Genomic DNA, 26,359 nt, shown 5'->3' on the forward strand with positions numbered 1-26,359 from the left:
AAAGTAGTAGAGAACATTAATAATTATTTACCCAGGAAATGCTCATTATCAGTTATCAAAATGCAGATAGTTCACAGAGAAGCAAAATTGGGTACTTGGAGCGTAGAGCTTCAACTTTTCTAAATCTGAAAGTAATTGTGATTATCATTGTGAACTTTGCAGGCAAAACCAAATCCTACAACCGCGTTGGATTAGTTGAGAAGGTTGATGGTGCCGACACTGGTGCAAAGTTTTTAAGGTGAAGTAGTAATAGGTTTGTGAATGGAAAGCCCATTTTCACTTTCAAAGAAAGTGATGGAGTCATCCCAAGAGAAGATGTGCATAAAAAAAACAAAACAAAAAATAAACAAACATAGGTGGCTGTGGCTCAGGTGGTAGAGCAGATCAGCTACTGATTGGAAGGTTGGTGGTTCAATCGTTGGCTTCCCCGTTCTGCATGTCAAATATCCTTGAGCAAGATACTAACCCCAAGTTGCCCTCCGATACGTTCATCGTAGTGTGAATGCAGATTAGTTTGCACTTGTGTTTAGAAGTGGGTGTGAATGGGTGAGTGTGGCATGTTGTATACAGCGCTTTGAGTACTCTGGGAGAGTGGAAAAGCGCTATATAAGAATCGGTCCATTTACCATTTACAAACAAAAAATAACCACACCACAAAAACTTTGCAGTACACCCAGAAGGGAGCAGTGGGTAGCATCAACAAGTGGGATGCTATGGAGCTGGCCAGATGTGTGAAGAGAATTCCAGTTAATTTTGTCTTCATTTGAATTTCATTTTGTTCTGAACATGTGTTCATGTGGTGCTAGGCCTTGTTTAAGAAAATTGACTTTTGATGTGCTCACGTGACACAGTTGGCCTTTGATGTTGTAAAATAACTTTAAATAAACCTTAAGTAATTTTGTGTTGATTTTGTCTAACTTTTATATAGCTAGACAGTTTCTGAGATCAAAATCTACAGTTTTACTTTCATAATCAATGGCACAATTTACCCAAAGGTATTCTCTTTGGGTAAATTGTGCATATGCAAATCACCGTGTGAAAGAAAGAAAGCAGTCCTACATATTTGTTAAATAATCACATTTTAGGACATGTTCTCATCAAAAATGACTCAAAGTGTTACAGGAGGCCAAGAAAGGCCATAAAATGATGATATTTACCAGAGGATGAGAAAATATAAACTGACTTTCTTTATTTTAAGTGAACTTTGCACTTTTTTGTTTAAGTAAATCATCAATTAGTTTCCATAGCTTGCTGTCCTTTGTTTTACTACATGCACATGTACTCAAGTCTATTTGGGATTGTTGAGTTGGAATATTTGACACAACTAAATGCATATACAAAAAGAAATTTTGTTATTTCATTTGGGATTTCTAATTGTACAGTTTTCAATTCTCTGACTTCTCTAAGTCTCATAATTACAAATATTACCTCAGGTCTCTGACACGCATGCAGGCCTCTGGCTTCTCAACTGATTCTTCTGTGTTTCTATTCGTATCAAAACTCCTGCTGTCTTCTGTTTCTGTTCCACAGGGTTCGGTGCTAGGACCAATTCTGTTTACATTGTACATGCTTCCCTTAGGCAGTATCATCAGAAGACATAGTATTCATTTTCACTGCTATGCAGATGACACCCAGCTCTATCTATCCATGAAGCCAGATAACACACACCAATTAGTTAAACTGCAGGAATATCTTGAAGACATAAAGACCTGGATGGCCGCTAACTTCTTAATTCAGATCAAACTGAGGTTATTGAACAAGGCCCTGAAAATCTTAGAAATATGGTATCTAAGCAGATTCTTACTCTGGATGGCATTACCTTAGAATACTCACAGAGACTAGCAAGGGCGTATTTCTCCTGTATTGGCTCCATTGACTCCTTGTTGAGAACCAAAATTGAATTTAAAATCATTCTCATCACAAACAAGTCTCGAATAGTTTGGATTCAGAAGACAGAGACACTCTCTACTAGTTATTATCAGTTATTATCGTTAGGTATTATTAGTCTTTGGCTCTCTTCTACATTGTCTCCTTGTTCTGCCTTGGGATGACTTTTGCCATAAATTGGATCTTGTGAATGAACTCTTGTTGTGAATAAACTACACTGAAATGCATTTCGAGGTCATTAATTTGAAAAACTACAGCTTATTCATAAGACATGTGCGTACTAAACACAGTCAATCACACAAGTTCTTTTACTTATTTTTCCCAGGGTAGTTGGTTTGCTTAAAATCTTGGAAACTGCATTGAACTCTTGGTTCAGCTTTAGGTCAACAAAGTGGAGTGTGATACTTCAAGGACATCTGGTGTAACAGAAATTTGGAACTTTTAGAAAATTTGAAAAAGCTTGCTGGTAAAAGCTAAAGAGCCCCTATCTGTAACAAAAATCCGTGCTGTGAGCTGTTCACTTTGCTGGATAATTAACCTCAAGGATCCAGTCAGATATGAATGATTGTGTTTTGATATCTGTCTAAGAATGTATTCCACACTCGGGAAAATTACAGCAGTTTACTACATGCACATTTAGAAGTTAATAGGCTAACACAAGTAAAATGATCAATAGGGTGCTTTAATATAATGCCAACCATATTAAAATGTTTGGCTGAATATGGCAGTGTCTGTGTTAATTTTCCAAAGTAGTTGCTAACCATCAAATGTTTAAATCTTCTAAAAAAAGTAAATAGCAGGAAAGGCCAAAATGGTGGCTGATTTGATGTCAGTTCTATTGAGTTCCCAGTCAGCTTTGTGATTCCTGCTCTGAAGTCAGAGCAGGAAACTGTGCCCTTTATCAGGTGACAAACAAGTCTTATTTAGGAGTATTTTGTTCTCAATTGTTTTGGCTTCCAGTCCTGCAACCCTGAACTGGGTAAAAGTAGGAAAATAGATGGATGGATGGAATTCATGCGACAGCTGGGAAAAGTTTTTCCCACGTAAAGGGTCAGAGTGTGTGTGTGTGTCTGTTTGTGTGTGTGTGGAGAGGGTGGGTGGTTTGGGGATTTAGACAAAAACAAAACAATAGTCAGACATATGGAGACATAAACATTAGGAGAAAGGAAAAAAAATCTGTACGGAGAAACTCCAGTAAGTATATAGAGACATGTAAGATAACATTACTACATTTTTCTAGTAGGAAAGTGTGTGCTCCACTTTCTGCTGTGTGTTCCTTCTAATTATTAAATGACAACATGTATAAATGCATGCATGTCTGTGTGTACAGTGTTGCTTGCACAAAACAGTTGTATTGTTACTGTCAGTCTGATTCTTTACATTGTGATCATTCATAAATATTATTCTAAACACACACACACACACACACACATCAGAAAAATACCCCTCTTGCTCCTGTGGGCAGTCTATCCTTTAAGCTCAGGTCCTCTACCTGAGACTCTATTATATCTGTATATTATAGGTGGGAATCACCAGACACCTACCGTGTCCCACCTGGAGCAACAGGGGAGCTACACGTTGTGGAAGAGAGCTGGAGATTCATAATAATTAATAATTAAATGTAGAGTGGTGTAGGGCTGTTCAATATAATGATATATATCGGCTGACAATATAAAAAAGTCTATCGTTTCATTTTATGCTATCGTTTGTTTTGTGGTGCCGCAAAATAAACTGTTTATGGCAATATTTTTTCATCGTTTTGATGGTCACTGTAGTGGCTATATTAATTTCTTAAAGTTCTCTCTTTCTCTTATATTTAATATAACCACACTACAGACGGACAAGCGCCTGCTTTTATGCGTTGTCGTTAGCAACAATGACGGTAACACCATCGCGTGTCCGCTTGTTTATGTTCCACATAAACCTTTCACAATAAAGCTCAAGATCCTGTTGAGACTTTTCAAAATAAACTGAATCACGTGAAAGAGCAGATTAAATAATAAATACTCACAAGTAGTGGTAGATACAAAGCCCTGTACTGCCCTATAGATTACATTAGATTAGATAAAACTTTATTTATCCCTCGGGTGGGTTCCTCCGGGAAATTCAGTTTCCAGTAGCACAGCACCGACAGAAGTTGCAGAATGTGAGCAGAAATATACCATATATACACAAATATAAATACAGAGAATACAAAAGGGATAAATAGAATAAATAGGAATAAGAATACAAGGGAATGGCACATTTCAAGTATTGAAACTGTTGGATATGAACAAAAACTATTGCACAGTGAAAAGGCACTACAGCTTACTTGTTCCCCCCTCCTTTGTCCCTGTTTCCCCTCCAGCGAGGAGTTAAACAGTTAGATGGCTGGCATGTGGGACAAAGGACTTTTTAAGTCTACTGGTCCTTGACTTTGGGAGAAGCAACCTTTCACTGAACAGACTCCTCTGGTTGTTTATGGCTGTGTGCAGAGGATGCAGAGGATGCCCAGCATGGTCCATAATGTCCATATTGCACCTTAATTTGTTTTTATATAAGTGCCTGGAATGAGTCTTCAGTTGAATGTTTTTTAATAGGCAAAAAATATTTAAATAAGGAAATGGCGAGTCGAATTTTTGTCTTTTTTTTCTATTTTTGCTGATCCAAAAATTGATCCAATCAGTGACTTAAAACCGTGATCTGATCTGAACCGTGAGATTTTTGATCTGTTGCACAACTAATACATATGTATGCATATGTATACATATGTACTGCATATATATGCATACATATGTACTGTGATTGCATGATCTCTACCTTATAATATAAAGAGCTTGCTGTTGTAATTTAAAGCTATATAAATGAAATTGAATTGAATGAAATATGTATGCAGTACAATGTGTCTAAGACATTGTAGAAGTGAATTTGTGAACCCTCATGTTTTCTGATTCCTATGATTCCCGTCAAATATGAGCCTGATTTTACATATTTGTTGTCATCGCATCAGCAAACTATTAAAATTAGGAATAAAACTCCTGGAAGCCCTGATAAGTATGCCCAATAATAAGGCTCGAGGTCCAGATGGCTTTCCTGCAGAATTCTACAAAGAATTCTGGACGATTCTAGCCCCAATTTCTTACAGAACGTTGTTGGAAATCAAAGAAAAGGGCAGACTTCCATCAAATATGCTTTCTGCAAACATTAATCTACTGCTAAAACCAGGCAAAGACCCTCAAGCTATCGTCCAATATCCCTTATAAATGTAGACCTTAAAATAATCTGCAAAGCTCTCTCAAAGAGACTGGAGAAAATAACCCCCCTCTTAATTCATCCTGACCAAACTGGTTTCATAAAAGGTAGGCACTCATCAACAAATACACGTAGACTACTTAATTTGATAGACTACTCATACAGTAAAAACATCGAAACTACAATATTTTCTTTAGATGCAGAAAAAGCGTTTGACAGAGTTACTGGACATTTCTATTTGCAACTTTACACAAATTTGGTTTTGGATCCTCTTTCATAAACTGGTTAAAAATATTATATAATTCCCCAACAGCTTGTGTCAAAACAAATGACCAGACATCCTCCAGCTTCTGTCTCCTGAGGGGCACCAGGCAGGGATGCCCACTCTCCCCTTCACTGTTTGCAATTTTTATTGAGCCACTAGAAGCAGCAATTAGACAGAATACAGTAATTAAGGGCATAAAATGCAAGAATGTGGAACATAAAATCAGCCTTTATGCGGATGATGTGTTACTTTTTCTCCAAAACTCACAAACCAATATCTCTGGGGTAATTGCATTGATAAACTCTTTTGCAAGAATATCAGATTACTCAATTAACTGGTCAAAATCTACAGTCCTTCCGATTAATTGCTCCTTCCATAATTCTTTGTCACAGGCTGGGTCTCCGACCCAGCACTTTGAGCTTTCTTTGTATTGTTCTCATTTTTTGAGATGTTGTTAGTTTTGTGTTATTTCCTATTTGCCTTTAGTTTAGGCAGTTATTGTTCCTGGGTTTTCTATGTTTTGGGGTTTTCTATTTATTTCATCACGTATTAGGTCTGTTAAGTTGTGTTGTCATTTCCTGTTTTATTCTGACAATGTCATGTGTTCTTTGTTCATTGTATTTAGCTTTCCTCTCCTGGTCCTGTCATTAGGTTTATGTCTGTCAGCTGTTTTCCCCCATGTGTCGCCACTTCCCCTGATCACCTCATGTCTGTATTTAAGCCTTTTGTTTTCTTCATGCCATTGTCAGTTCGTCTGTTTATTCTCACCAGAATCATGGTCATAGTCATAGCCTGTTTATTTTCCACCTCGGTCATAGTTATAGTTTTTGGTCTTAGTACCTTTAGTGTTTTGTTTCTTAGTGTTTTGTCAGTTCAGTGTTTTGTTTCTTAGTGTTTTGCCTGTTTGCTTTGGTCTCTTGGTTTATTTCCTGCCGTCATCGCAATAAAGGTTCACTTTTCTGTTAATCATTACTATCCCTCGTCATCATCTGCTTTTGGGTCCTGCTTCCGCACACATCGGCGCACCCCGCCGTGACAGAACGAACTGACCAGTCATGGACCCAGCAGACTCTGCTCTCACCGAGTGTCTGGAGGAGATGGCTCAGATCCAAGCGATCCTCAACCGCGTCCTCACAGCGCCCGATTTGAAGAGCAAGCTGGTAATGATTAACACTGCTGAAGCTATTATGGAGAGGGATCCCCGCCTTCTCCAGCTCCCGGACTCACCTGCCATCGTTGATGCCTTTACGAGGATAAAGGAGATGCTGCAGGCCCAGGGACTGTCGAGTCAGGAAATGGCTTCCAGCACCCACCAGTCACAACAACCCCACAATCAGTCATCTCCATTGCTGCCTCCGGAACCTGAGTGTGTTCGTGTCGGTTCGCTGAGATTCGCCGCAGCGTCACCACCTCTCAGCTCACCAGTTTCCACGCCCTCATCACAGTCTCGCCATACTCCTGTCACAGTTCAGCGCGAGGAAGCGCCGCACACCATAGACTTGGACGACGACGAGCGCCAGTCTATATTCTGCGCTCTCTTGGAGGAGGAGCTCCGGTGGAAGCCGTGGCTCATTCCGGAGCACGAGCACTCTTTCCGGGGAACTCGACTGGCTCTCGGGGGACCTCGGAGTTACCAAGGACTTCCACCCATCGCTCCGCCGTCTTCCACTCCTAAGAAAAAGCGGCGTGCACGCCACCGACGCTCCGTATCACAAACGCAAGTGAGTGATTACATTTTGGCTCCTCATGTTTTCTCTCAGGAAGTTGTTGAAATTGACACTACTTTTCCGGTTAATGAGCCCGGCTATACAGAGACTGTTTGCCCTGGAAAAGCTAGCCATCAGGCTCAGCCAAGCTGCTGTGGTACTGCTATCCAGGCCGGTTTGGAGCCGGAGACGGAGGTACAGCTGGTGCAGCCAATTTCAGTGTCAGCCGGAGGGCCCGGGGAGCCCGTCCGGCCTCATGTTTCGTCTGCTGGAGGTTCAGGAGAACCCAGCCAGCTTCATGCTTCATCTGCTGGAGGTTCAGGAGAACCCAGCCAGCCTCATGTTTCGTTTGCCGGAGGTTCAGGAGAACCCAGCCAGCTTCATGCTTCGTCTGCTGAAGGTTCAGGAGAACCACACCAGCCTCATGCCTTGTCAGCTGGAGGGCCCGAGGAGCCCATCCAGCCTCATGCCTCGTCAGCTGGAGGGCCCGGGGAGCCCATCCAGCCTCATGCCTTGTCAGCTGGAGGGCCCGGGGAGCCCATCCAGCCTCATGCCTTGTCAGCTGGAGGGCCCGAGGAGCCCATCCAGCCTCATGCCTCGTCAGCTGGAGGGCCCGGGGAGCCCATCCAGCCTCAAGCCACGTCTGCTGGGGGGCCCAAGGAGCCCATCCAGCCTCATGCCTCGTCAGCTGGAGGGCCCGGGGAGCCCATCCAGCCTCATGCCTCGTCAGCTGGAGGGCCCAAGGAGCCCATCCAGCCTCAAGCCTCGTCAGCTGGAGGGCCCAAGGAGCCCATCCAGCCTCAAGCCACGTCTGCTGGGGGGCCCGAGGAGCCCGTCCAGCCTCACGCCACGTCAGCTGGCGGGCCCGAGGAGCCCGTTCAGCCTCATGCTTCGTCAGCTGGAGGGCCTGAGGAGCCCGTCCAGCCACCTTCTGCTTCACCACCTGTGGCTGCCTCACTGTCACCTGGTTCTGCCTCTGCTACGCCCGGTCCAGCTCCGGCCTCGTCAGAGTCTTCAGCTCCGGCCTCGTCAGAGTCTTCAGCTCCGGCCTCGTCAGAGTCTTCAGCTACGCCTGGTCCGGCCTGTGCTTCTGCTACGCCTGGTCCGGCCTGTGCCTCTGCTTCGGCCTCGTCAGAGTCTTCTGCTACGCCTGGTCCGGCCTCGGCTTCGGCCTCAGAGTCTTCGTCCTCGCCTGGTCCGGCCTCGGCTTCGGCCTCAGTCTTCAGCCTCGCCTGGTCCGGCCTCGGCTTCGGCCTCAGAGTCTTCAGCCTCGCCTGGTCCGGCCTCAGAGTCTTCAGCCTCGCCTGGTCCGTCCTCGTCAGAGTCTTCAGCCTCGCCTGGTCCGTCCTCGTCAGAGTCTTCAGCCTCGCCTGGTCCGGCCTCTGCCTGTGCTTCAGCCTCGCCTGGTCCGGCCTCTGCCTGTGCTTCAGCGTCGCCTGGTCCGGCCTCTGCCTGTGCTTCAGCGTCGCCTGGTCCGGCCTCTGCCTGTGCTTCAGCGTCGCCTGGTCCGGCCTCAGCCTCTGCTTTAGCGTCGCCTGGTCCTGTGCCCTCCAAGCCTCGGCCGGTACGCCTGACACTTGGGCGCCGCCGCCGCCTTCCGCACGGTCGGCCGCCTGAACTGTCTCTACGCCGTTGCCGTCCGCACGGTCGGCCCCCTGAACGGTTTCCGTGTCGCCGCCGTTGCCGTCCGCACGGTCGGCCCCCTGAACCGTTTCCGTGTCGCCGCCGTTGCCGTCCGCACGGATGGCCCCCTGATCGCATGAACTATGACTTTCTGGACCGTCACCCTCCGGGTCGGCCCCCTGAGGAGTCATGAACTGTTCCCTGCGCTCCTGTGATTTTGATGGACTTTTTGTTTTTTTGGCCTTGTTTCTGGCCCTCCGACCTGGACCCCCGCCGCCCGCCCTTGGTGGGTTGTTTTTGGTTTTGTTTTTCGAGGTTTTGGGGCGTCTGGAATCCGCCCTTAAGGGGGGGGCTCTGTCACAGGCTGGGTCTCCGACCCAGCACTTTGAGCTTTCTTTGTATTGTTCTCATTTTTTGAGATGTTGTTAGTTTTGTGTTATTTCCTATTTGCCTTTAGTTTAGGCAGTTATTGTTCCTGGGTTTTCTATGTTTTGGGGTTTTCTATTTATTTCATCACGTATTAGGTCTGTTAAGTTGTGTTGTCATTTCCTGTTTTATTCTGACAATGTCATGTGTTCTTTGTTCATTGTATTTAGCTTTCCTCTCCTGGTCCTGTCATTAGGTTTATGTCTGTCAGCTGTTTTCCCCCATGTGTCGCCACTTCCCCTGATCACCTCATGTCTGTATTTAAGCCTTTTGTTTTCTTCATGCCATTGTCAGTTCGTCTGTTTATTCTCACCAGAATCATGGTCATAGTCATAGCCTGTTTATTTTCCACCTCGGTCATAGTTATAGTTTTTGGTCTTAGTACCTTTAGTGTTTTGTTTCTTAGTGTTTTGTCAGTTCAGTGTTTTGTTTCTTAGTGTTTTGCCTGTTTGCTTTGGTCTCTTGGTTTATTTCCTGCCGTCATCGCAATAAAGGTTCACTTTTCTGTTAATCATTACTATCCCTCGTCATCATCTGCTTTTGGGTCCTGCTTCTGCACACATCGGCGCACCCCGCCGTGACATTCTTCTTCTACACCACTGCAATCGGGAAATATAAAATATTTAGGTATTAATGTTTCTCCCAAGCTTGCAGATCTAACTAAATTAAACCATATCCCGCTTTTAAAGAAAGTAGAAGGTGATCTGGCTAGATGGAAATGTCTACCCATATCACTCATGTGAAGGGTTGCCACTATAAAAATGATGGGCTCGAAAGCCTACTAACAATTAAGCATATTAGGTGATGTGCATCTCTGTAATGAGAAGGGGTGTGGTCTAATGACATCAACACCCTATATCAGGTGTGCATAATTATTAGGTAACGTCTTTTCCTTTGGCAAAATGGGTCAAAAGAAGGACTTGACAGGCTCAGAAAAGTCAAAAATAGTGAGATATCTTGCAGAGGGATGCAGCAGTCTCAAAATTGCAAAGCTTCTGAAGCATGATCATCGAACAATCAAGCGTTTCATTCAAAATAGTCAACAGGGTCGCAAGAAGCATGTGGAAAAACCAAGACGCAAAATAACTGCCCATGAACTGAGAAAAGTCAAGCGTGCAGCTGCCAAGATGCCACTTGCCACCAGTTTGGCCATATTTCAGAGCTGCAACATCACTGGAGTGCCCAAAAGCACAAGGTGTGCAATACTCAGAGACATGGCCAAGGTAAGAAAGGCTGAAAGACGACCACCACTGAACAAGACACACAAGCTGAAACGTCAAGACTGGGCCAAGAAATATCTCAAGACTGGTTTTTCTAAGGTTTCATGGACTGATGAAATGAGAGTGAGTCTTGATGGGCCAGATGGATGGGCCCATGGCTGGATTGGTAAAGGGCAGAGAGCTCCAGTCCGACTCAGACGCCAGCAAGGTGGAGGTGGAGTACTGGTTTGGGCTGGTATCATCAAAGATGAGCTTGTGGGGCCTTTTCGGGTTGAGGATGGAGTCAAGCTCAACTCCCAGTCCTACTGCCAGTTTCTGGAAGACACCTTCTTCAAGCAGTGGTACAGGAAGAAGTCTGCATCCTTCAAGAAAAACATGATTTTCATGCAGGACAATGTTCCATCACACGCGTCCAAGTACTCCACAGCGTGGCTGGCAAGAAAGGGTATAAAAGAAGAAAAACTAATGACATGGCCACCTTGTTCACCTGATCTGAACCCCATTGAGAACCTGTGGTCCATCATCAACTGTGAGATTTACAAGGAGGGAAAACAGTACACCTCTCTGAACAGTGTCTGGGAGGCTGTGGTTGCTGCTGCACGCAATGTTGATGGTGAACAGATCAAAACACTGACAGAATCCATGGATGGCAGGCTTTTGAGTGTCCTTGCAAAGAAAGGTGGCTATATTGGTCGCTGATTTGTTTTTGTTTTGTTTTTGAATGTCAGAAATGTATATTTGTGAATGTGGAGATGTTATATTGGTTTCACTGGTAAAAATAAATAATTGAAATGGGTATATATTTGTTTTTTGTTAAGTTGCCTAATAATTATGCACAGTAATAGTCACCTGCACACACAGATATCCCCCTAAAATAGCTAAAACTAAAAACAAACTAAGAACTACTTCCAAAAACATTCAGCTTTGATATTAATGAGTTTTTTTGGGTTCATTGAGAACATGGTTGTTGTTCAATAATAAAATTATTCCTCAAAAATACAACTTGCCTAATAATTCTGCACTCCCTGTATCACTTCCTATTGCAAAATGGGAAGCGGATTTATCAGTTAACTTAGACCAAAACTTCTGGTCTCAGATACGCTTAAAAACCTTTCATTTATTTAGAAATCCCAGTCTTAAAATAATTCAATACAAAATACTACATAGAGTACACTATACAGGTCATCGGATGTTCAAGATGGGCTTTACGTCTACCAACAACTGCTCACACTGTCAAACCAATACACCGGACAATTATATCCACGCTCTTTGGTTCTGTCCACCAGTTCAGAAGTTTTGGCGCGAGATATGTGAAGACTTATCAAAGTGTCTGAAGTGTAACGTTCCAACTTCCCCTTTAGTGTGTTTGTTGGGCAGCTTAGATTATGTCACTACAGAAAAAAATATAGCCCATATGGTTTTCAGTGCCCTATGCATAGCCAAGAAAACAGTCCTCGTGAACTGGAAAAATAAAAATAATCTTAATTCTAACCAATATAGAAATTATCTAATAGATTACATTAGTCTTGATACAGCCTCTACCACCACATCAGATCAATTGCTCTGGGCTCCTTTGATCAGCTCCATCACCTATTGGGGTAGGGGGTCATAGTTTGGTCCCACCTTCACTGTTGTGATTGGTGTGAGGGTGAGGACAGGCTTGGGGTGTCGGGGGATTCCCCAGAGGCGTCTTCCTTGGAGGGCTCAACCCGGGGTTGTGGTCATGGCCTGTTAAGGGCTCTGTTGGCTCTTAGGTGATGGTTTCCTCGTGGCTGCGTGCAGCGGGGCTAGGGGATGGTCTGTGCTGACGGACGTGGGTTACTGACCTGGGAGCCTGGCTGTCCCTGGGTGGGTCCGGGGCAGGTGGGGGGTTCTGGGGATGCTCCGTCTCCGGGCTGGGGCCCTGGCTGGGCCTCGGGGGCTTGGGAGCTTGGATCCTGGTTGGTGTGTCGCCGGGGTTGTGGGCGGGTGGGTGTATGGGGGCTCAGCCCTGGTGCAGGATGCCACCGGTGCATCGAGCCACCTGGTGGGCCCTTCAACTAGTGGGGGAGGCTGTTACATCTTGCAGGAGGTCTCCTCTCTCCAAGAACTGACTCTGCAGGTGGAGAGAGATATAGGAGAGGTGGAGGAAGAACTCAGCCTGGGTGTCTATGGTCTTGTGTAGTCTGGAAGATAAGTGGATGATGGGGTGGGTGCAGTTTTCTCTGTGGTGGGGTCGGGTGGGCTGTCCTGGGCTCTGTGGGGCCGGGCGGCGCTGCTGAACTGGGCCCCGGTCCGGATGGGCCTGGGCCCCCTTTCCCTACTGGGGACAGCGGGGGAGCTGGCCCCAGGGAGGGGTCACCTGCCTCCCTCTCCCGCTCCACCACAATCACCCACACATGCAGGACCTTAGGGCAAAGGTGTGTCACCAGGGTGCAGGGGGACATCTGGGGGGGATGTCCCCCTCTGTCCCCTTCTGGCTGCCTGTGCCTTAATTTTATCCCACAACTTAGACATTCACATTACTCACACTCTCATAACACATACATATCGGACCTTGGGGGTGGGCATGCTACACGTCGTCCAGAAGACCATCAGGGTGTACAACCTCACCCCTGGCGTCGTTGCCCACCTCTCAATTTTAAATACATGTAGACATTGAGGGCTATCAGGAGGGGCTATGCGCTTACCTGCTGCTCTCTGGCAGGTAGCTCCATGCCCCCCTGGCTTTTAAATGCACCTTAGGACACACATGCATCAACACTACAGGGAGGTTTGGAGTCTTCACAGACCCCCGTTCTCTGTTGCCTGTTGGGGTGGGGGGGCTGGGAGGAGGAATTGGTCATCCAATTGGGGTCTGGAGTGTGGTGCCTCCCTGCTGCTGCGGAGTCGGGGCCGTCTGCTTCTCTCCACCCCAGGGAAGAGGGTAACACTACCTGGGTCTGGTGCAGTTTCCCCCTCCAGGGGCAAGGGTACCTAGACCTGGGGTATAGAGTACGCTTGGGGAGTGTGATTGAGTGTACAGTGTCTATTTATTTCTGTCTCCACGTTGGGTGAGTGCTGAGTAATTGCATATGAGAGCATGGTGGGAATCGATGTTTGTATCTGTGTGTGCCTGTATGCCTGTGTCTATATGTCAGGTTGGGTATCAGACGCCACCTCTCTGGGGACATCTCAGACCCTCAATGGTATGGAGGCCTATCTCCCCCCACCACTCCCCCTGCCAGTGGCGGACTCCCTCAGACATCGGTGCATTGGTGGTTCTTTGTGTCCGGGTACGGGCGTCCAGGTACCCACCGTCTCACTCCTGGTGGCTGCTTGTCGGGGCCTGGAGCCTGGGGCTCGCTCGGGCTCCTTCGGGTGTGGGGTACCCTCGGCCTCTCGGCCTGGGGCTCGGTCACTCTGGCACAGCTGGCTGCCGGCGGAGCTCACGGGCACGTCACTGCAACCCCCCTGGCTTCTGCTCCGCAGCTGCTGAGCAACCCCTCATCTGGGGCTCTCCTCAGCTCTTTCCGGGATAGTGGCGCGGTTGCCCCTCTGTTGGTCTTCCTTGGTCTCCTTTGCTCTTGGGGCCTCTGATGGCCTTGATCTCCTCCATAACTGCTTCATGCCCAGAAGGACGGGGCTATGGCTCCCCACACCCTCTAGCAGATCATTACATGAAGGAACCTTTTAAATATAAGCTCGCTCACGCTCACAGGTGTACAGACGGGTTCTCACAGACACAAAGTACACCCTTTTTGGCTTCTACCTCAATGCACACTGTGCGCTGTCGATCTTACGTGCTGCACAATAATGTTTAATATTTAGTATTTACTGTTATATTCACATAGATCATTGCGATGATGTTATTTTTTATATTGCTCTCTTTTTTTGCTTGTTTTCTCTTTTTTCTTTTTCAACAGGTGATCCAGGTGATTGATATTTGTATTTTTTGTCTGTTTGTTTTGTTGGTCTTTGGTTTTTGCCCTTTATCACCGTCCCTCTTCCCCTCTCTTTTTCTTTCCCTCTTTCTTTCTCCCTTTTCTTTTCCCCAGTCAAGTCTGTCCCATGTTCAGCAAATGAAAATAAAATAAACAATAAAAGCAAAGGTGAATCAAATAGACCAATACGGCAAGGCTGGGATGGTCCATTTTGGTAAAGTAAATCCGTTGGGCATCTTTCTTTGCCTTTAGACAACAATTCTGATGGCAAAAGAACGAAACGGGACAGGCAAAAAAAAAAAAGAAAAAAAGACTAAAGACTGTTTCCAGTCTGTTTCCACCAATAGACTGGAAGTCTTTAGTACCCCACAGAGTAAATGAAAAATCAAAATATGTCATCCATAAACAGCATATTATCTGCAGTAGAAGATGGGATCTGCACAGACACCCAAGCTTGGAGAAGCAGCCAAAAGAATGAGTTAACCAAACACTTCTGAAAAGCTAAATGGAGTTTAGCCATTTAAAATGGGCTCACCTGTGGACTAATGCATTGATATGTCAAAGTCACCCAAAACGCACAAACTGACTGACGGAGTAATGGACTAGCAGCTCCAGTGTTATTTGAGGTAGAATTGATGTTCCAGTTCTCCGTTAATTATTATTATTATTATTTTTTTGCATTTTGTTTTGTATTGTTTCTTTTTTCAGTGGGCTTTTTTAAGTTGTTTTAAATATGTTGTATGGCTGCCTACGTTCACAGCAGTAAATTGCTTTATCTATTCAATAACTCCATCAGACTGGAAACCTTATAAGTGATGCATACTGTAATTCTTCCCACCCTCCTGCCCTTTGGTTAAGATCCTCGTCATACTGACAGACATTTGGCAGTGAGTAACCACTTGCACGTGTTCTTCATTTGTGATATCCAAAGCAAGTGTTTGCTCATGGTAAACCAATAAGATGAACTGCCTCACTGATCTTGCACAAACTTTATTTGTTGTTGATGCAACAAAAATGTCTTGTTACTTCAGATACTTTTGTAGTAGAAAAGAAAAGTGTTTTTTCCCAGTGTTCCTGTGGTTTCACCCTCGAGTCTTCCAACTGGCAGCAGTAAGAAAGCTGCAGTGCTGAAGAATGCTGAAGAATCCTTTTCTATATTCATAAAAGTCATAAAGTCAAAGCCATTTAAAGTGCTCCCACAAAAACAGGTGATATACAAAATGAATAAAGGTCCCCAGTATACATAGGTTACATAGGAAAAGGCTTTGAGTCATTAGGCTGATAGTCTTGTCAGAGTCATATTTCTGAGACTCTGATTAAAGATTTTGTTGTGAAGAATTTAGGGGTATTTAACATTGACATTAAAAAGTAGGAAAATTTTATTTGCGTTTAAGAAAATAACCTTTAAGTTTTAGGGCATGCTTTGGACAATTTGAAATGAATTAGTTTGGGATGTTTGCCTTAACTCCAATATTGATTTGAATTGTGTTGATCCAAACTTGAAACCAGTCTCTGGCCTTGACTGTTACCTCATTGAAATTTCTAGCTTGCAAAAATACAATTTTACGATCATTCATTTAGGTAGAAAAGTGTTTCTAGCCCTCTTCATTTGACTATTATAAAATATGTAATAATTCTCAGTGAAAGCAGTGTTCTGAGTAAAGGTGTCTGTTTTCACTTTTAGGACACTTCACCAACGCCAGACTTGGAACAGAGTTTGCGTTCAGCCTCCAGTGTAGATGAGCTGATGAGTCTCATCTATCCTTCATACTGGGCTGCTGTGAAGTGTAAATCCAAACTTTCTGCTGCTGCATCTTCATCCTCCAAACTCTCCCAGCAGTCACAGGTCCGTCAGCTTAGGCCACTGGGTGATACAGAAGAGCCAACATTTGCTGCTGTCTACCTCAACTTGGATATCCTGAAAAGTATGTTTATGTTTTGTTTATTATGTTCTTTCTTCAAATTCTACTTCTTAATTCTTTCAGTTTCATAAAGAGGAGAGTGAGTCTTCTTTGATTTTGGATCATCTAGAATTACTATAATTAAGCTTTAGTGAATGTATCCAGTTCTAAATCTAATCCAAGGCCCATGCTCATTTGAGATTGAATGAGTCAACTAGGATTTGACATCTTGCACAGAAATCATAGCCACTGTAATAAAACAAAATGTATCTATTCAAATGATTGTTATTAGGTCTGCTTTTCTCTCCACAATATACATGATAAATACTACATTAGGAAGAACAACAAGTCACCGTAACAGTGGTCTGACTGTCTCTCTGTGTGCAGGTATAGAGTCAGAATGGAGGAAGACTCAGTGTTCTCCCAGAGAAGTGTGTATTGATGTGGGGAGAGAGTTTGGTGCTCCTACCAACGTCTTCTATAAGCCACCATGTGTGTCCGTCTACAGATGTGGAGGATGCTGCCACTCTGAGGACAAACAATGCAGGAATATCTCCACTGGTTACCTCAGCAAAAATGTAAGCACATTGTTTTATATCTTTTAAAATGTTTCCTTCTATTATTATTATTGATAAGCATTAGTAGTCCCCAGTCAGCACACCTTAAGACCACTTTGTCAGTCCGCCCCAGGGCAGCTGTGGCTACAATGTAGCTTGCCATCACCAGTGTGTGAATGTGTGTGTGAATGGGTGGATGACTGAATGTGTAAAGCGCTTTGGGGTCCTTATGGACCAAGTAAAGTGCTATACAAATACAGGCCATTTACCTACAATGTTTGGACACAATAGACAGATTCAGGACACTGATAGTGATTTAAAAGCTTTATTGAGCACTAAGTTAATGGCCTTGGGAACCGGTGGGCAGCATGGAAGTGCTATCTGTGAGAGAAAAGAGGCAAGATTACTCAAGGTCAACGTTGGAATGAAAATGTTGTCAGAGGACAAGGAATGGAGTTATCCTCGGGGGGGTCCAGGTTTGAGTCAATGGGGGAGTCTGGTTGGCTGGTGGATTACTCTGCCTCTCACCCTGTGATAGACTAGAGCACCCCCAAGGATAAGCAGAAGAGAATGGATGAATGGCAAAGCATGTAGTGCCAGAGAGTGGGCAGTCAGGTGAGGGAGGTTGATGATGGCTACTGAGCTCTTCCGACAAGCAGGTAAATCAGAACAGCAGATGAGCTTGATTTCAGGAAACGAGGAGCTGTGGAACAGACTGAAACAAGGAGTTAAGGAAAGCTGTGAAGTGATAACAGGTTTTCATTGGGATCCACATAGTGCCAAAGGAGGTTAAATGATCTGATGGAATTCTGCCATCTACCCAGTAAAGTACTGTACTCAGATTCAGCAGAAGTGCAAAAGTCATCAGTGCGGTCACAGGGCAGGCTGAGATGACAGCTTCAGCCATGACTCTGCCTGCGGAGAACAAAAAAGATATGGAAGTACAAGTGTGGAAATAGACAAAAACAAAACCCAAATCCTTTGAACTGCTTGTGTAATGACAGTTTTCTTTGATACAAAAATAACTGAAAGTTAAGGTTTTATTATACTAATTTTATAATAAATCACAGATTATCCCGTATTGTAGTTTGTCGCTGCATTTTTGGTTTTTTACTTTAAACCTGCTTTCATAATGAAGAAATAAAGCCTGGTGAATCCAATTTTAACTGGTTCATTATTTGGTGGCATTTCTGTGTTAACATCAGGTACATCTTAACCTGCTTCTATGTTCTATGTTTGTGTATTGTCAAGGGGTAACTAGGCAGGAGGCACTCAATCGAAAGGTTTACTGAGGACAGAGTGAAGATAAACCAATAATTCAAACACAATAATAATATAGAAAAAGTCCTGATTCCACAGGGCCTCATGGCGACACTCCAACCTTGTTGGGATGCCTACGGTGGAATTCCCTGACTATCTGTGACACCCAGGAGTGTTCTTTTGGACCATAACCTTCCCAGTCAACCACATATTGGAAGCCTCTCCCACAGTGTCTGGGATTCGTGTTACAGGGAAGGCTGGCTGGCTGTCATTGAACTGGGCTCGTGGGGGGCCTAGACATAACAGAGTGGTTTTTACTGAGAGGCATGGAAAAATGTATGAATCGTCAAGTTACAAGGCAGTTTCAGGTGAGCAGACACTGGGTTGGTCATGGATTTAATTTCAAAAGATCCAACGAAGTTGAGAGATCATTTCTTTGACTCAGTATGCAATGAAACATTTTTTGGTAGAAAACCAATTTCTGACCTGGAGGATATGAAGGTGCGACTGTGGTGAAGGTGGTGCTGCATGGAAGGGACAGAGAGCTCACCTTTTGTAGTGGGGAATAGTGGAAGATAATGCCCAAGTGATGATTCAAATGGGGACCGTCCAGTAGCCGAAGTGACACAGCAAAAGCTGGCTTCCAGCTCCTGATTTACTCACTCAGTTTGACACTTACTCTGAGGATGAAAGACTGACCTGGCTGCAATTGCTGAACAGTGTTGTTTCTATACCTGCGAGGTGAACCAGGGCCAACAGTCAAAGATTATGTCCAAGGGGATGTCGTATAGCCAGAGTACATGATCAGTGAGCAAGTGGGCAGTGTTTCTTTCACTTAACAAACATCTCTAAACTGCGACATATGGTCTCGTCAGCTGAACTGGAAAAACTCATTCATGCATTTGTGTCATCGCGTTTAGATTACTGTAATTCCCTGTTTACCAGCTTGGATAAATCATCTCTCTCTCTCTCCTCCAGGCAATACAAAACGCAGCAGCCAGACTACTAACCCGTTCTAGCAAGCGTTGTTTTATCATACAGAGCATTAAACGGCCCCAGATTATTTATCCAAGCTTCTTACAAAATACACTGCTGCTCGTCGTCCCCGCTCACAGACTCAGAGTCTGTTGGTTGTTCCCCGAACACGACTGAAGACAAAAGGGGATAGAACCTTTCAGTCTGTTGCACCAAGGCTGTGGAACAGTCTACCACCAGTTACGTTTGGTTGACTCTGTGGATTCTTTTAAAAAGCAGTTAAAAACTTTTCTATTCAAACAAGCCTTTTGTTGATCTACGTATTTTATATTCTTCACATTATTTAACTTATATTTGACCTTTTACATTGTGCATAATGTCTATTGATTGTACTTTTTATTTTAATCTTTGTGTACAGCGCTTTGTGACTGCCTTTCTGTGAAAAGCACTCAATAAATAAACTTTACTTACTTATTTACAGTCTTGAAAGTAGAAAGAAGATTTGGAAGAGCAATAAAATGAGCAGCCTTCAAAAAGCAATCAGTTATGTAAGTACAACAGTATTAGGGTTGTTGAAAATGGAGGAACGCCGGTAACAAAGTCCAGGATAATGATGAGAGGTAAAATAATTTCTTTCTCATCACACAAAAAGAAAGAAGAAAACAAAAATATTCAGGAATTAGAAAAAAACACCAAATCACTAGAAGAAGCCTACGCGTGCGACCAAGATCAGGAAACATTGAACAAAATACGCAAGACAAAACTAGAATTAAATGAAACTATTAATAAAAAAAACACAATTCCTTATACAAAGACTTCGCTTGCAGAATTTTGAACACAGTAACAAATCAGGTCGATTTCTAGCTAACCAGTTAAAAATAAAGAAAGAAAAAACAACTATATGTGCTGCTAAAGATTTATCGGGGAACACAATATATAACCCTGGAAGAATAAACAACATTTTTAGGGATTTCTATGAAACTTTATACTCACCACAAATAAACCCATCTAAAAATGAAATTGATCTGTTTCTTGACAACGTAACTCTTCCAAAATTACTAGAGAGTCAAGCAATGGAACTGGATTCGCCACTGACGCCAAGTGAACTCCAGGAAGCCCTGATAAGTATGCCCAATAATAAGGCTCCAGGTCCAGACGGCTTCCCTGCAGAATTCTACAAAGAATTCTGGACAATTTTGGCACCAGTATTCCACGGCATGTTGCAGGAAATCGAGGAAAATGGCAGACTACCACCAAATATGAATTCTGCCAACATTAGTCTCCTGCTAAAACCAGGCAAAAACCCTTTATTTCCCTCAAGCTATCGTCCAATTTCTCTTTTAAATGTAGACCTTAAAATAATCTGCAAAGCTCTCTCAAAGAGATTAGAGAAAATAACCCCCCTCTTAATTCATCCTGACCAAACTGGTTTCATAAAAGGTCGGCACTCCTCAACAAACACTCGTAGATTACTTAATTTAATAGACTACTCATACAATAAAAACATCGAAACCATAATATTATATCTAGATGCAGAAAAAGCATTTGACAGAGTTAACTGGAAATTTTTGTTCGCAACTTTACACAAATTTGGTTTTGGAAACTCTTTCATAAACTGGATAAGAATATTATACAATTCCCCAACAGCTCGTATCAGAACAAATGACCAGACATCCTCCAGCTTGTCTCCTGAGGGGCACCAGACAGGGATGCCCACTCTCCCCTTCACTTTTTGCAATTTTTATCGAACCTCTAGCAGCAGCATTTAGACAGGCTACAACAATTAAGGGCATAAAATGTAAGAACATAGAACATAAAATTAGTCTCTATGCGGATGATGTGTTGCTTTTTCTGCAAAACACACAAACCAACCTCTCTGAGGTAATTACTCTAATAAACTGGTTTTCAAGAGTTTCAGATTATTCAATTAACTGGCCAAAATCTACAGTTCTCCCCATTAACTGCTCCTTCCATAATTCTTCCTCTGCCCCACTGCAATCCGGAAATATTAAATATTTAGGTATTAATGTTTCTCCTAAGCTTTCAGACTTAACTAAATTAAACCACATCCCACTTCTAAAGAAAGTAGAAGGCGATCTGACTAGATGGAAATCTTTACCCATATCACTCATGGAAAGGGTCGCCACTATAAAAATGATGATCTTGCCAAAAATAAATTACTTATTTTTGATTATCCCTAACAAACCATCACAAGATTGGTTCAGATCTCTGGATTCATATATTTCCAAATTCCTTTGGAAAGATAAACCCCCGCGTATCAGCTTAAAAATGCTACAAAGAACCAAGGATAGAGGAGGATTAGATCTGCTTAATTTTCACCAATACTTCTTAGCCAACAGGCTTCAGTTCATCTCAGAATGGTTAAAACATACCTTCTTAGATGAGCCCTGGCTAGATGTTGAACAGGCACTATGCAAGGATCTAGAGATTTCAGACCTACCATTTATTAGCTCAAACATCAAAAGACATGAATGCTTTAAAAGTATCAACATCAGCTTTTCTCTGACAGCATGGTGGGAGTTTCTAAAAATAACGGAGTCTTCATTAATCCCATGCAAACGTACACCTATCTGGAATAACCCTGACATATTACAAAACAATAATATGATTAATTTCCATACATAGAGTGCACTATACAGGTCATTGGATGTTCAAGATGGGCTTTACATCTTCCAACAACTGCTCACACTGTCAAGGCAATACACCAGACAATTACATTCACGCTCTTTGGTTCTGTCCACCAGTGCAGAAGTTTTGGCGCGAGATATGTGAAGACTTATCAAAGTGTCTGAAATGTAACATTCCAACTTCCCCCTTAGTGTGTCACTTCAGAAAATAATATAGCCCATATGGTTTTCACTGCCCTATGCATAGCCAAGAAAACTGTCCTCATGAACTGGAAAAATAAAAACAATCTTAATTCTAACCAATATAGAAATTATCTATTAGATTACATTAGTCTTGATACAGCCTCTACCACCACATCAGATCAATTGGTCTGGGCTCCTTTGATCAGCTCCATCACCTAGTGGGGGTGGGGGGTCATAGTTTGGTCCCGCCTTCATTGTTGTGATTGGTGTGGGGGTAGGGACAGGCTTAGGGCGTCGGGGGGTTCCCCGGAGGCATTTTCCTTGGGGGGCTCAACCCGGGGTAGCGGTCATGTCCGGTTGGGGGCTCTGTTGGCTCTCGGGTGACTGTTTCCTTGTGGCTGCGTGCAGCGGGGCTAGGGGAGGGTCTGTGCTGACGGACGTGGGTTACTGACCTGGTAGCCTGGCTGCCCCTGGGTGGGTCCGGGATGGGCGTGAGGTTCTGGGGGCGCTCCGTCTCTGGGCTGGGGCCCTGGCCGGGCCTCGGGGCCTTGGGTCCTGGTTGGTGTGTTGCCGGGGTTGTGGGCGGGTGGGTGCATGGGAGCCCATCCCTGGCGCAGGGTGCCGCCGGTGCGTCGAGCCACCTGGGGGGCTCTTCAACTAGTGGGGGAGATTGTCACATCTTGCAGGAGCTTTCGTCTCCTCAGGAACTCTCTGCAGGAGGGGGAGATACAGGAGAGGTGGAGGAAGATCTCAGCCTGGGCGTCTATTGTCTCATGTAGTCTGGAAGATGAGTGGATGGTGGGGTGGGTGCAGTTTTCTCTGTGGTGGGGTTGGGTGGACTGTCCCGGGCTCTGTGGGGCCGGGGGGCGCTGCTACACTGGGCCCCGGTGTGGATGGGCCTGGGCCCCCTTTCCCTGGCGGGTCGCGGAGTATGGGAGTGCCTACTGGGGTCAGCGGGGGAGTTGGCCTCAGGGAGGGGTCACCTGCCCCTCCCTTCCTTCCCTCCCCATCTCCAGCTGCCTCCCTCTTCCCGCTCCACCACAACCACCCACACATGCAGGGCCTTGGAGTAGGGGTATGTCACCAGGGTGCAGAGGAGGCTACCCCCCCCTCTGTCCCCTTCTGGCTGCCTCTGCCTCAATTTTATCCCACAACTTAGACATTCACATTACTCACACTCTTATTACACATACATATAGGATCTTGGGGGTGGGCACGATACACGGAGTCCAAATTACCATCAGGGTGTACACCTCACCCCTGGCGTCGTTGCCCACCTCTCAATTTTGAATACACGTAGACATTGAGGGCTAGCAGGAGGGACTATGCGCTTACCTGATGCTCTCTGGCAGGTAGCTCCATGTCCTCCTGGGTTTTAAATGCACCTTAGAACACACATGCATCAACACTACAATGAGCGGGTGGAGGGAGGTTTGGAGTCTTCTCTCACCCCCGTTCTCTGTGGCCTGCTGGAGCGGGGGGGGGGGGCTAGGAGGAGTTGGCCGTCCGACTGCGGTCTGGAGTGTGGGGCCTCCCTGCTGCTACGGGGTTGGGGCAGTCTGCCTCTCCCCACCGCAGGGAAAAGGGTAACACTACCTGGGTCTGGGTGCAGTTCCCCCCTCCAGGGGCAAGGGTACCTAGACCCGGTTTGTAGAGTACGCTTGGGGAGTGTGATCGTGTGTACAGCGTCTCTTTATGTCTGTCTCCACGTTGGTTGAGTGTGGAGTAAGTGCATATGAGAGCATGAGGGTGGGAATGGATGTTTGTGTCTGTGTGTGCCTGTATGTCTGTGTCTATATGTCAGGTTGGGTATCAGACGCCACCTCTCTGGGGACATTTCAGGCCCTCCACGGTTTGGAGGCCTATCTCCACCCACCACCACTTCCCCTGCCGGTGGCGGACTCCCTCAGACATCGGTGCGTTGGTGGTTCTTTGTGTCTGGGGGTGGGCGTCCGGGTACACACCGGCTCATTCCTTGGCGGCCGCTTATCGGGGCCTGGAGCCTGGGGCTCGCTCCGGCCACTTCGGAGGTGGGGTGCCCCCGGCCTCTCGGCCTGGGGCTCGGTCACTCAGGCACAGCTGGCTGCCGGCGGAGCTCACGGGCGCGTCACTGCAACTCCCCCTGGCTTCTGCTCGGTGGCTGCTGAGCGGCTGCCCCTCTGTTGGTCTTCCTTGGTCTCTTGTGTTCTGGGGGCCTCTGGATGTCTGGAGTTTTGATCTCCTCCATACCTGCTTCATGCCCTGGAGGACGGGGCTGTGGCTCCCCACACTCCCTAGCAGATCTTTACATGGAGAAACCTTTGGAATGCAAGCATGCTGATCCACACAGGTACTGTATGCACACAGGTGTACGCACGGGTATTCACAGACGCGGACTACAGCTTTCTTGGCTGCTGCCTCAAAGCACATTGTGCACTTTCTATCTTGCGTGCTGCACAATATCGTTTATTATTTAGTATCTACTGATATCTACTGCTAGCTAGTTTATTGTGATGGTGCTGTTTTTTTTTTTATTATGTTGCTCTTTGTTGTTTGCTTTCTCTTCTGTTTTTTTTCTCCATACAGGTGACCCAGGTGTGTTGTTTGTTTTGTTTTGTTTTGTTTTTGTTTTTTTTCTTTCTTCCCCCCCTTCTCACCGTCCGCTTGGCATCTTTCTTGGCCTTAAGACAACAATTTTGATGGCTAAAGATCCAAACGGGACACAAAAAAAAAAAAAAAAAAAAAAAAAAAAAAAGCAATCAGTTATGTAAGTACAACAGTATTAGGGTTGTTGAAAATGGAGGAACGCCGGTAACAAAGTCCAGGATAATGTATGACCACAGGCAATCATGCATGAGAAAGGGTCTTAGCAGCCCTGCAGGAAGAGAGCTGGAGGATTTATTTCTGCACACACAGAGGCAGAAATATATTCTTGGACATGTTTAGCAAGAAATGGCCTCCAAATAGATGTTGCAGAAAAAAGATGGTGCGGTTTTTCTCAGGGTGACATGTAAATTTTACGTTTGTGTTAGCTCAGATTAGTGATCAGTCTGCCAAGTGAACAAACCAGTGATACAGGAGGATGGCAACATTGTCAGGAGTTGTCAAAGGTGTCGAATTTCCGGGACAGGACTTTGTGCTTGACATGACGGGAACTGGGTCTATAGGTTAAGATAAGGTTGAATCTGGTAAAAAATAGAGCTCACCTGATTCAATGGTAATGTGACTTTACTGAAATCACCAATGAAACAGCGCTAAAAGTTTGCAAAACCAAACCGTTTCCTGTTCAAGAGAACTAGCCACACAATCACTGCTTGCACCTTCACGGCATCTACTTTTAACTGGCATTTTTCAACAATGAAACCCAAGGAATGACACTGATTCGACATGAATTTCACATTTCTCACCTTTTACATACAGGCGGCTCTCCAGAAGCTGCTGAAGGCAGACATCACATTCATGTTCTGTAACTGACTTAGAAAAAAATCAGAACGTTATTATGGTACACAAAGAAGTGATTGATGAAGTCACACAGGACATCACTGACTAGGGTCTGAAAGACAACTGGTATTGTCCCAAACGGCAATACCAGTTACTTAAATGGACTGATGACACCTGAGACTCCAACTGGAGATACCGTTTGTGTTCCATCAATGTTCAGGTTATGTGTGCTGAGCCAAGGGTGTCTGAGAACCAGGGCAGTGTTGCCTGCCTCAGTGTTGGGTGATTGCCAGACAGAGAGAGAGAGAAACAGGTTGAGTTTTACGGGTTATTTGTGGGAGCCACGTGCCATTTATTGCAGAAATTTGTAATCCTTTGGGAAGTGTGATCAGGGGAATGACTGAATCATTACCCAGAGTCTGATCAATAAAAGTCTGTTCGGTGTCTGAGTCAACTAATGCTTCAAGTGAGTGGGTCTGAGAGTTGACAGTTAGCTTTGTTTATTTTACCCACCAATATCCCTACAGTTACTGACAGGCTCTGCTTTTTTGGTGGCACAGGTCAGGCATCAATGAAATGTTACAGAATTCCTCTGACTCATTTCTTGTACGGCCAAGCTTTTACAGGGCAACCCCTTCAGTTCCAGAAATGGCTCGGCCGATGATCCATGGCAGTTGCAGTGTCTTCTCCTATGCTCCCATATATGGTCATCCATTCTGATACATTTACACAGAAAGTAAGGCATCAAGTGAGTCATTAAGATCCTTTGTAGCTAATTTGCCTTTTACCACACTCCTCGACTCCTTGATCAGGGTTCAATCCCTTGTCAGAAATTTTATACTCTGCGATGAAGTGCTCAAAAAAGAGTTTTCGATTAGACTTGAGGACAGCTTGAGCCCATCTCAGGGCTTGTAAATGGTAAATAAACTGGTTCTTATATAGTGCATTTATACTCTGCCTGAGCTCTCAAAACACTTGCAGGCAATAGCTCAACCATGCAGGCAATTTTACACAGCCTGAGGAAAAAGTTCTACTGCGTTCCCGAAAAGCTAAAAAACACTGTGTGAGATATCCACCACTATTTTCTAGCTCGCCAGAAAAAGTGGCTTCTGTGGAAGCTCCAAATGCAGTACCTGTGTGGAACTCAAAGATGGA

General features: G+C 44.8%; 1 protein-coding gene across 2 annotated transcripts in view; it reads left to right on the forward strand.

The window, feature by feature from the left end:
- Nucleotides 1–26,359, forward strand: part of vegfc (vascular endothelial growth factor c) — a 107,351-nt gene that overhangs the window by 20,711 nt on the left and 60,281 nt on the right. For both annotated transcript variants that reach the window (XM_080880481.1, XM_080880480.1), the window contains exons 2-3: nt 15,945–16,185; nt 16,549–16,739. In XM_080880481.1, the coding sequence (XP_080736607.1) occupies nt 15,945–16,185; nt 16,549–16,739 (432 nt within the window). The remainder of the gene's footprint in view (nt 1–15,944; nt 16,186–16,548; nt 16,740–26,359) is intronic.

The sequence above is a fragment of the Rhamphochromis sp. 'chilingali' genome (assembly GCF_963969265.1).
Source record: "Rhamphochromis sp. 'chilingali' genome assembly, chromosome: 4".
In the NCBI taxonomy this organism is placed as follows: domain Eukaryota; kingdom Metazoa; phylum Chordata; class Actinopteri; order Cichliformes; family Cichlidae; genus Rhamphochromis; species Rhamphochromis sp. 'chilingali'.